The sequence below is a fragment of the Dasypus novemcinctus genome, chromosome 7 (genome assembly GCF_030445035.2).
Source record: "Dasypus novemcinctus isolate mDasNov1 chromosome 7, mDasNov1.1.hap2, whole genome shotgun sequence".
In the NCBI taxonomy this organism is placed as follows: Eukaryota; Metazoa; Chordata; class Mammalia; order Cingulata; family Dasypodidae; genus Dasypus; species Dasypus novemcinctus.
This window is the reverse complement of record NC_080679.1, coordinates 114,354,910-114,367,587: the sequence shown is the minus strand read 5'-3', so window position 1 is coordinate 114,367,587 and position 12,678 is coordinate 114,354,910. Positions and strand designations below refer to the sequence as shown.

The window sequence follows — 12,678 nt, the reverse complement described above, 5'->3', positions numbered from 1 at the left end:
GTTTTTAATTTAAAAGCAAAATAACAATACAATTAGGGCGGAGGCCAGGAGATGATAGTCCATCTATCACCATTTCATTATTTCCTTTTAATTCTTTCATGCATATTTATATTATATTAAGTATTCATTTGTATTTTAACTTGCAGATAGTTCTACCATTTAATCTCAAATTTTTCCCCTTATGCCACACACACTTCATAACCATCAACAACTGTACTTTCACCAAGAACATGTGAAAAAAACTTTTTGGTCTTTAACACCAAACAGTCATATATATTTATATATAAAAAATACCTCACCATTGATGCCACCTGGGCCATCATCTACCTCCATCTGGGTCTCTTCCTCTTGATCTAGATTGACATCAGGTGTTTCCACACGGATAATTGATTTATTCAGTAACCGGAAAGCTTCCTTCACATGCTTAGGTTGGACCTAAACCAAATGTAGCAATTTGATATACTGATGAATTCCAAAGAGAAATATTGGATTATGTCTGTAAACTGATCTTTTACTCTATGCATATTAGATTATATTGGATTCATAGGTTTACTTGATTACTTATGTAAACCTCTTGTGCCAGTAGGGTGTTGAGTCCCTACCCTTTGGTGGGTGGGGACTCACAGATAAAAGGCATGGCAAAGGACAGAGTTAAGGGGTTTTGATGGAGTTTTGATGTTGGAGTTTGATGCTGAAGCCTTAAGCTGGAGCCCCAGGAAGTAAGCACAGAGAGGAAAGAGAAGCAACCCCCAGGAAGAGAGGAACCCTGAAACCAGAGAGAAGCAAGACCCTGGAAGGGAGGAACCCAGGAAGCATGAACCCATGCAGCATCAGCAGCCATCTTGCTCCAACATGTTAAAATAAACTTTGGTGAGGGAAGTAACTTATGCTTTATGGCCTGGTATTTGTAAGCTCCTACCCCAAATAAATACCCTTTATAAAAACCAACCAGTTTCTGTTATTTTGCCTCAGCACCCCTTTGGCTGACTAATACACCAATCAAGATGATGTAAATTAGCCTTCTTGACATATCAAACAGATTTTCTTCTGTGTCTCTTCTTCCCACTTTCCCTCCTTCCCTCCCTTTCTCTTGCTTACTCCTTACACACATGCAAAATAAGATAGTACCATACTTATGGTAAAAATGACTGACAATGCAAGTGTTGGCAAGTATAGAGAGCTCTCATTTATGCTGGTAGGACTATAAGTTAATACAACTACTTTGGAAAACCGAGAGTATTTATTAAACTGAACATATGCACAATCTATGACCTAACAATTCCATTCTTAGGTATTTTACTCAAGAGAAATGTGAAAATATATGCACCACATGGACCAACAGACATGTGTACACCATAAAAGCCCAAACTGGAAACTATACAACTATCTACTAACATAAGAATGGCTGAATAAACTATGGTACATTCACTGATGGGCTAGTATCCGGCAATGAAAATAAACTACTGCTACATAAAACATGGAGGAACCTTATGTTTTATGAAAGAAATCAAACTCAAAGGAGCACGTACTCTTTGACTGTATTTAAAGTGCAAAAGCTGGCAAAAACTAACAGATGGATTATACAGGCTCTGCCCCAATAGATGGTAGAGTGAGATGCCTCAGGGCTCTACACGGCCACAGCATGTTTGAACAACCAGAAGAAATGGCAGAAACATCTTTCTTAACAGGCCATGTGCAAAACAAGAAAAAGACAATATGCCTGAAAGGGGCAGGATCTCGGGGCACTGTGGCTGGCCCCTTACCATTCTTCATCAGCTCAGTGCAGAGCAAGCCAGTGCACACTCCCAGTGCAAATCTCTAGTCCCAGTTCCAGAAGGAGCACAGTAACCCTTATGCACATCCTGAGAACACATATGTCGGGCCACATCTGTCTGGTGTGGCCTGAGGGACTTGCTGTCCTAGAACTTGCCCTGCGTATAGAAGGCAGCTCACAGAATTCTCTTACAGAATAATGTGGGAAAGCAGTCAAGTTGTGCTGAGACAAGGGATTTGTTTCTAGGATATAGAATATACAGGCAGTGTGGAGGGGACCATGAGGAAACTGTTTCCTTTGCTTTGGCCAGGAGCTATTCAGCTACTCTCTAAACTCATTGTATGAATAAGCCCAGAAGGAGAACATGTACACAGATCAATCTGTCAAGAATAGGAAAGATGTTATTTTTTCTTCTTTTTTTCTTTTTAGTTCCCAGCAATCAAGAAGGCTCTGTAATAACACTAACTGGATATAGTCTTATAAAACAGACACCTCAGAGTCTTAATTCCAGCAATAATAAAATTAAATATCAGAATGTCCAGGTTTCAATAAAAAGTTACAAATCCTACAAAGAAACAGGAATTTATGGCCCCGGTTAAGGAAAAGATTAAAGCATTAGAAACCATCAATGAGGAAGACCAAACCTAGGACATAATCAAAGACTTTCAAAAATGGTCTAAATATGCTCAAAGAGCTAAAGGAAAATACGCACAAAAGACTAAAGGGAATGAGGAAAATAACAGATGACCACAAAGATATCAAAAGAGAGATGGAAATTATGGAAAGGAACCAAACAGAATTGAAGACTACAGTAACAGAAATAAGAAGTTCCCTAAAGGGGTTCAACAACAGATTGGAGCTGGCAGAAAAATGAATCAGAGAATTTGATGATAGAACAATTAAAATCATTAAGTCACAGGCAGAAAGAACAAAGAATGAAGAAAAGTAAACAGAGTGAAGAGCCTGTGGGACACCATCAAAAGTAACAATATAAGAATTGTGAGAGATTCAGAAAGAGAAGAAAGAAGGGGGCAGAAAGAATATTCAAAGGAATAATGGATGAAAACTTCCCAAATTTAACCCAGGACAACTAACTAGGAGATGATGATTGACAATGACCATCTCAAGGAACAGAGAAGGCCTGCAACTGCAAGCAAGAAACTCCCATCCGATCTAAGTGCCTCTCAATTAGAGGTGGAGTGGGCATCACCATCTCAGAATCCTCAGGACTGGGGAATGGACGACAGACTAAAAGAGACTTACATTTGTTCTACTGTAGGCTAGTTGTGATCCTAGCAATGGGAAAACTCTTATGATTGATGTAGAAGCAGCAGCCACTGGAGTTTCTGAGGGGAGGGAGAGGGAAAAATAGGTGTAATTTGGAGGCATTTTTGGGACTTGGGAATTATCCATCCACTGCAATGACAGATACTGCCATTGTGTATCTTAAAATAACTTGCAAAAATGTGTGGGAGAGAGTGTAAACTACAATGTAAATATAATCCACACTTAGTGGCAATGCGCCAAAATATGTTCATCAATTGTGGCAAATGTACCAAACTAATAAAGGATGTTGTTGATGTGGGAAAATGTGGAAGGGCTAGGGAACAGGGCACATGGGAATCCCTTATATATTTTTTGTTTAACATTTATGTAATATAAGTCTCTTAATGCTGAAAGAACTCCAAACAGGGTAAGTCCACATTGGGCTGGGTCATACTCAAATCTGTTGAATGTCAAAGTTAAAGAGAGAATTCTGAAAGCCACAAGAAAGAAGCAATGTGTCACATATAAGGAAGACTCAATAAGATGAAATGCTGTGGAGTGGATATAGCTCAGTGGTTGAGCCTGCACTTTACATGTATGAGGTACTGGGTTCAATCTCTGGTCCCCCCCTGCCCCCCCCCCAAAAGATGAAATGTCTTTTTCTCTATACTGCCAGTGAGGTTTCTACTGAAGATCTGCCCCTGTGATCTAAACCACAGCAGGTCCTAAGGGACATTTAAAGACATCCTTTCTCTTTTCTTGATAAAGTAGAGTGCAGGGGAAACATCTTTAAAAAGAAAAATCCGTATCTGAATTTCTGCCAGAACTTTACCTGTGCTTTCTGATGAAGCACATTAATAAAAATGGCAAGCAATTACAATTACAATAAGGACAGACATATTTAATGGTGCCAACTTTGATGATGTGGAAGAAGATGAAGATCTAGATGACTTGTAGAATGCTGAGGGCCAAAAGAACAGAGATTCTCCCCTTTGGGGGGTACCACCGGCCAACCAAAAGCTGATCACCACACCATACAGGATCATGGCCTGTGCAGACACCTGAGACCTCCAAATAGTGGTGTGTGTCCCTGTGATGATGGAGCTAGAGGGGGAGACAGATCCCTTGTTGACTGTCACAAAAAATCTTCATTATCATTCACAGTTACTTGCCAGATGGGAGCTAGGAAGACTGTGGCTGGATAAGCTCATTATCGGTGACTAAGCTGGAGGCATTTTTCTGACCTGACCCATCCCCAACTTCTATTCTCACATTCTTTCATACCTACAAATAATAAAATAGTCAACCTTTCAACAAAAAAATAAAAATTGAAAGAGATTCAGACATTTCCAGATAAACAAAAGCTGAAAGAACTTGTCATCACTAGATCAGCCCTACAAGAGAAGCTAAGGAGAGTTCTGAAGGTTGAAAGGAAAGAACAGACAGTAGATCAAAGCCACATGAAGTAATGATCTCTGGTAAGGGTACAATGTGGATAAATGTAAATGTTGGTTACTATTTTATTTTTGTGGGTAACTCCATTGCTTACTTCTTACAGATTTAAAAGACAAATCCATTAAATGTAATGAGAAATCAATAGTTTTAGATTCAATGTGAAAACATGCATTTTATGATAAGAACTACATAAAAGTGGGGAGACAGAGGAGTTTAAGAATAGTCTATGAACACTACTGAAGTTAAGTTGTTACCAAAGCAAACAAGACTGTTGTAGATTTAGGATGTTAAATTTAAGCCCCAAGGTAACTACAAAGAAAATATCAGTTCTTAAAGCAACTGTCTGTTAAAAAACAGAAATATAGAAAATTGCTTTATGCAAGTTTGGAGAGAAAGAAATTAGAGTACAGTTTGCTAGGTCTGACAAGGGAAATGGGAAGTTAATACATAATGGGTATAGAGTTTCTGTCTGGGGACCTGGGGAATGTTTTAGTAATGGGAAGTGGTGAGGATACTGTAATATTGTGAATATGATTAATCTCATTGAATGATATCCTTGTGAGTAGTTGAGAAAGGAAAGTATTTATGTTATGTATATATATGTTTCCACAATTGAAAAAAAAAAAAAGAGCAAGTAAAAAGACAATGACAATTAAATGCAATACATGATCCTGGATGGGATCTAGCAAGGGAGGAGAAAAGGCTCCATAATGTATACAACCTATACTCAAGTACTCAGAAAACGGAGTGATAAACAGACAAATACAGTAAATGTGGCAAAATATTAAAATTGGTGGATCTGGGAATCTGTGGGGAGGGGAAGGAGTATACTGGAGTTCTCTGTATGAAGTTTTATAATTGTCCTGTAAGTTTCAAAGTATTTCAAAATATAGTTAAAAAAAAAACAACTTATGGTGGTAGAAGTCAGAACCATGGTTATCTTTGGAGGAGAGAAGTAATGACTGTAAGGAAACACAAGAAGAGGCTTTGGGGTGCTGGTAATGTTCTATTTTGTGATTTGAGTGTGGGTTACACAGGTATGTTGACTGAGTATTAACTGAGCTGTACAATTGTGATTTATATGTGATTCCATATGTTTTGCTTCACCAAAAAGCTTACTTGAATGAAAAATGATATCTCTATATATATATTTTTTAACAGAAAATTGCTTTAAGGCTTTTCATAAATAACCAACAGTTTATAAATCTACTCCTTAAGTAAACTGAGCCCTATAATAATAGATAGAACTCGGTTATTTATTTTTTTTAATAGCTAAAACACAAGATGAATTTTATTTCTGCACCAAATAATAGTGGTGGGTGTGTTCCAAATCTGCAGGCAGGGATGGGTGGAGGGTTCCTGCCCATGCTGTTAATTGGAGATTCAGGCTGCTGATGGTTCTGCCATGAAGCCCCCAGTTATTTTGGGGATTATTAACCCAGTCAGCTAGAAGTAGAGAAGAGCTTGGAGGAATAGAGAGAGACTTTTCTATGGTTCAGGCCATGAAGATTATTTAACTTCTTCAATCCTTAGTTATTATCTGTGAAACAGAATTCCACTGATTTCATAGTGTTAAATGGATAATGAATGTGAAAATTCTAGGTAAACAGCAGCTGTTTCATAAAAGTTCTTTATTTTCTTATGCTTATTTAAGGATCTTCAAAGTCTCAGATGGAAAGAAAAGGTTTTTGATTAACTAGCACACACCTTACATCAGGACTACCCTGGAGCCAGGTAAGTAGACTTGGAACATTCATGAATGAAAAGGGTCTGGGTAAATGAAAGATGGTAATTAATAGGCACACTATAAAAGAGAGAGTAGGGGTTGTGGAGAATAGAGCAAACAAGAGTGCAGGCCCCTTCTTCAGAGGTAGTTGCTTACTCCAGGCAAATGGCAGAACACACTGTGTTACATATTACTACCTTCAAGAAATATTAGGGTATTTACCAAGATATACCCTAGTAAACTTACTGGTTTGTAAAAATAAAGAAAGAATACTTTGGCCAGGCAAAAAGAACAAATTGCTTATGGGGAAGAAATTAAAAATCAAGGTCTGGCCTCAGATTTCTTCGCAGCAATAATTAATGCCAAATTATGGCAAAAAATTCACAAGGAAAGAAGATATGACTCAAAGGTTATAGATCAATCCAAGCTGTCCTTTAGGTTAAGGGCTACAAATAAACCATGTCAGGGAATACTGTTTCCATGAACTCTTTTGAAGACAAGCCAAATTTCAATCAACCAAGGGATCATGGCAAAATGACCTCAACTGAACCCTGAATATATTTAACCGTAATATTAAGACTAAAACAAAAAATATGGGGATTAAAGCAACAGAATTCAATGTTATAGAATGACCTGTGACCTGCTAAAACATATGGGAGGGGGGGAGAAATAAATCTTTTTTTTTTTAAAAAAAAGGGAAATAAGTAATGGCAAAGAAGACGTGTAGACATTGGAAGCCTCCTGCCTTGTAAGTGGGAATGAAAACACTGCAGCCAATATGGAAAACAGTTTGGCAATTCCTCAAATAGTTAAACACAGAAATCACTATATATCCCAGCAATCCCACTATAAGGTATATACCCAAAAGAATCTATTCAGACAGATACTTATACCCCAGTGTTCATTAGCAGCATTATTCACAATAGCTAAAAGGTAGAAGCAACCTGAATGTCCATCAACGTGAATGGATCAACAAAATGTGGTAGATACATAAATATTTTTTAGCCATAAAAAGGAATGAAGTACTGATACACGCTAAGTGAAATAAGCCAGATTCAAAAGGACAAATAGAGTATGATTCCATTTACATGAAACAAGCAAATTCATAAATATAGAAAATAGAGATTACCAGGGACTGGAGAGAGGGGTAATACAGAGTTATTGCTTAAAGGATAAAGAGATTCTGTCAGAGGTGATTAAAAAAATTTGGTAATTGATGGAGGTAATGATAGTACAATATTGTAAATGTTATTAACGCTACTCAATTGCATATCTTAAATGGCTAAAAAAGGCAAATTGCACGTTAAATATACGTGACCACAAAAAAATTGAAAAAGGTCTCTTTCAAATGAGCGGAAACGAATACAGAACATTGTATCACCTGCAAATAGGAATATCTGAAAAATCAAGATATTCAAATGAATAATTTCAGTAAGGTACAAGAAATCAATAGTTGACATAGACAAATAACAATTGGTTAGAAGATAAAAATGTGGGGAAAAAGACTGTGCAATACCCAAGAAAAATGACAAAATGCCAAGTAATTCAACAAGAAACATGCAAAAACTATATGAAGAAAGTTTAAAACACTGAGTGAAACAAGTATTATATTATTCTACTTACATGAAATAAGCAAATTCATAGTGACAAAGTAGATTAAAGACAACTAGGAACTAGAGAGGGGAGGAAAGAACGGGGAGTTACTGCTTAATGAGTAGAGTCCCATTAAGTAGAAAAACAATGATGTTTATGGTAGTCGTCAGAACTTTTCATGAATATTTGATTTTCTCATTCTGGTCACCGAGCAGGCAGGCATTTTATTACTTGCTTGACTGTGGGTATTTTCTCCTGCCAGTGAAAAGTGAGTGTAGGTGTCAGGTCATTTCTAGATAGGAGGTGAAGAGACAGACTCTCATCGTCTTTTCTTCTCCTGTCTTTTGTGACTCACAGATCAAGCTAGAGTATTCATATGAGCCTCCATTTCTGACTGCCGTGGAGAGCCTCCTTGCTAACCTAAATGGACATGTAACTGAAGCAAAAAATAAATGTTGCTGTTCTAAGTGGCTGAGATTTTTGTAGTAGCATAACCCAGCCTATTCTATTAATAGCTGCTATAATGTTCTTGGACAAGAAAAATCATCATAGAGATATAGATTCTCCAAGTTAACATACAAATTTAATGTGATTCCAAAAATAATAAAAAATCATGTTTTTTAAAAACTGAGTTAATTTTCAAGTTCCTAAGAACAGAAAGAGAAGATAAAGGTGGAACTAGCTCTACATTTAAAATAAGCTCTACTGACAAAATATTGTGGTATCAATGCATGAAAAGCTGATATAGACCAATAGAACAGACAGTACACAAAGAGATCCTAGCAAACACAAGAATTTAATATATAATTAAGGCTTTTATAAAAAATGTGGAAAAGATAGGCTGTTCAATAAATGGTATTGGATCAACTAGGTAACTAGCTGAAAAAGAACCAACCAAGATTCATTACCTCATGTTACAATAAAATAAATAACAAATGTTCTGATGATTTAAATATAATGAAACACTATCATCAGTGTGCTTATTATTCTATTTTATTAGAAAAGCCTTCCCTACTTTTAAGATTATAAAAGAACTCTCTCATGATTTTCTCTAGCACAAATGATAAAATCTGCAAGGCAAACCCCATTAGAAGCAAAGAAAAAACAAAACAAAACACACACTGGGAATGTTTACTGTGGACACTGCAGACAAAATTTCCCTAATGTATAAAGAACTGCCTCAAACCTGTAACAAAAAGGCCACAACCCAAGAGAAAAATGTCTGGACAGAAATAGAAAAGATCTTTATAACATGAGAAGATATTAAATTTCATTCATTCAGAAAAGAAAAATATTCGGGTATGTATGCATATATTTGTATTTACTTTCAAATCATGTAAATTTTCTACCTAAAGACTAACAAAATGAAAGAAACTCTATGCTCTTGCTAAACTTTCATTCTAGAACGAAGAATTTTGTTTGTTATTTAAACCTGTCTAAATGCTGACACTTCCATAAACCACCCCCTTAACAAGTAATTAACTGATCTCCATACTTGCTGCTTGTGACTCTCTACAGTAATATCCTCCCTCTTGTTTTTTACATGCTTAATTGAATATACATCTTGCTCTCACTAGGTTATTAGCAATCAAAGGCAGGGGCTCCCTTATTCATCTCTTATCCCACAAAGATGACCAATAATGATAGGTGAATCAACGATCAAGTAAGATAGTTTGCAATTTATAAATAGTAAAATACTTTATCAGGGAATTTGGAAACAAGCAAAAAAGAAGCTAAAAGCTAATCTATGTGATAGACATGGTGACTTAAAGGAGGTAATGGGAGTTTTCTGGGATGGCAGAAATGTTCTGTATTTTGAGCTAGGTGGATACATGGAAAAAGTTGCCAAGCTGTACATTTTTTCCTGTATGTAAATTATACTTGAATCATACTATTAAAAATAGGTATAACCCAATGAGATGTAGCTGTGGAACCCAGGTCTCAAAGAAGAGTTTAAAAACCATACATTATACAGACCTGAGAAGGAAAGCTCCTTTTGAGGCCAAGGTCTACATTATCCTAACCATATCCCCAGCCCAGAGGTCTAGTACACAGCACACAGCAGGGCTTCAATAAATAATACAATTAATGGTATTAATGGTAACTCACTCTATAGGTACTCTATCATCTATAAAATGATCTCATTACTATTTATCAACTATATTCCACAAATGCTTGATAACAACCTCCTTAAAGGGAGAAATCATAGGGTCATTTGTTTTATTAGCCCTCAACAGATAAAAATAAATATAAAACTGCAGTGAAGCTACTATGCCCCATACCAAAGATGAAAGCACACATATGAGCCAACAAATTTATCTTTCATCACATCAAAGTCACTTAGATACCTCATCACAGCAGTGCATTCGGGCCATTGCTTCTGAGAGACGTATCATGCTCTCAAGCTGTCGCACCGTGATCCTCCATGAAGACTTGGTTACTCCAGAGCCATCCCTCTGGCGGAGACGTTTATACTGTTCCACAATGAAGTCCTCTGACTCTTTAGAAATCTATTTCAGAACATCAGTGAAATCAGAGAAGCATTTTTATATAAAAGTTTACTATTTAATGGAACCCATCTTCATTTAAATAGCTCTTCAATTCTGGGGAACCACACTGAGTCGAGGTCAAAACTTTGAAGCCAGTGACAATGAACTATTACTGACATACCCTTTTGAAAGAAACTAACCCTAAGGAGGCCTGTGAATTCCATGTACTAATTTTATGAACATGAAAACATCAGGCTTACTACCTAAAAGATGCTTGAAAGGTGACTCAGTGGGAGAGAATGTAATGCTTTTATAGTTTAGGATGTCAAAGTTCATGAAACAAATTAAAGATCAGGTTATTCTTGAAGCTAATTCTTGATAAATAAATTATTTTCTTTTTGTATTCTATTTTAGGAAAATGCCAAACCAAAAAACCTGAAGCATTATGGAGATTCATTTTAAAAATAAACTTCCAGGTGAGATCCAGGAGCCAGTACAAATTCAGTCTAATGAACTACATCAATTATTATAAACAGTAATTCATGTCCATCATAAAGACCAAGAGCAATGTAAATTTTTCCTCAGAGAAAGATTCAGGAGCATTCAGCAGACTTTAAAGTACATATATAAAAGTTCAAGATACTCGGGAATAATTTTTGAAAATAAAAGAATGTCTTAGTTTACTCAGATTTATCCAAAACTGTATCCCAATAAAAAATAAGCATTTAATAAAATAAATGGAATTATTCAGGTTTTAAAAAAATAATTTTCTTTTCCCAACTTCTCTGTTGAAGGAACAAACAGCTGTTTAAAAAAGAAAAAATTGGGGAAGTGAATTTGGCTCAAGTGATATAGAGTCCACCTACCACATGGGAGGTTCAAGGTTCAAACCTAGGGCCTCCTTGACCAGTGTTGTAAACTGGCCCATGCGCAGTGCGCAAGGAGTGCCGTGCCACACGGGGGTGTCCCCTGCATAGGGAAGCCCCACGCGCAAGGAGCGTATGCCCCATAAGGAGAGCCACCTTGTGCAAAAAAAGTGCAGCCTGCCCAAGAGTGGTGCTGCACACACAGAAAGCTGACACAGCAAGATGACGCAACAACAACAAAAAGAAACCCAGATTCCCAGTGCCACGAACAAGAATACAAGCAGACATAGAAGAATACACACCTAACGGACACAGAGAGCAAACAACCGGGGAACGGGGGGGGGGGGAGACAGGGAGAGAAATAAATAAATAATAAATCTTTAAAAAAAAAAAAATCGAAAATCAGGCAGCTAAACCAATAAATAAATAAATAATTGAAATAACATAAAATAAAAACCAACCGCAGGTTCAGTTAATTTCCATATAATCCGTATGTTTATACACCACTCTAACATACCCACTATTCTCTATCCAGTACAAAAGGGAAAATTACCTTGGGCTTAAACTGTCTTGCAAAGATAAGATATCTCCTGATATCATCAAGAGAATAGACACGATCAATAGAATCCTCAATTCTTGAATGCAGGTCAACTATACGCCTGGCAATAGCATAATCTGTAACCTAATTCAAAACAAGGAAATAAATCACTTTGATCAGCCACAGCAATACCTACTCCAAACTATAAAAAATGATGTGTACCTAAAAACAAGTTGTAATAAGCCATTGAAGTATTAATGGTTACCACATTTCTAAACTTTAAAAACTTAAAATCAAATTTAAAATCAAAATTTTAAATTGTCCCATTTAAGATTATAATGATGAAAATAACTGAACTTTAATAACAGAACAACAAACATTTATAGGGCTCTTGGTATATGCCACACATTGTTGCCTTAAGTGTGACTAGACGTATAAAATCCAGTACTGCTCACAAATCTTATTAGCTAGATAACATTCTTGTCCCCATTTTACAGATGACCACTTTGAGGCCCAGAGAGGTTAAATAACTTGCCCAAGATCACAGTAAGTAGTGGAGCCAGGACTTGACCATTCTAGCATGAACACCTGTGCTCTTAGCCACTATATTCTATCAACTCTCATGAATGTATAGTCATCATAGAAGTGTTTATAACAGTGAAAAAATTAGCATACTAAAAACATGCAACTTACTTTCAAATGGTTCAGAAAAAATGTAGATAGAGCAAATGAAAAAGCAAATGGGGCAAATGTTAATAGGTGAGTTGAGTAAAGGGCAAAGGGCACATGGGTGTTAAACGCACTACTGAATTTCTTACAACTTCCATAAGTTTGAAATTATTTCCAAGTAAAAAAATTTTAAGTATCCCCCAAAATGTTTTAAAGGTTTAAAAGTTAATCTCTCCTGCTCCTAAAATCAATTTAATGAGTCATTATAATCAGAAATATATGAACATCAGTGACTCTCAGCT

The 12,678-nt window shown here is 36.4% G+C and overlaps 1 protein-coding gene across 1 annotated transcript in view; it reads right to left on the bottom strand.

Moving 5' to 3' along the window:
* Nucleotides 1–12,678, bottom strand: part of MCM6 (minichromosome maintenance complex component 6) — a 40,673-nt gene that overhangs the window by 8,303 nt on the left and 19,692 nt on the right. The window contains exons 12-14 of the mRNA XM_004480157.2: nt 11,723–11,851; nt 10,163–10,324; nt 300–435 (exon numbers count right to left, since the gene is read on the bottom strand). Of these exons, the coding sequence (XP_004480214.1) occupies nt 300–435; nt 10,163–10,324; nt 11,723–11,851 (427 nt within the window). The remainder of the gene's footprint in view (nt 1–299; nt 436–10,162; nt 10,325–11,722; nt 11,852–12,678) is intronic.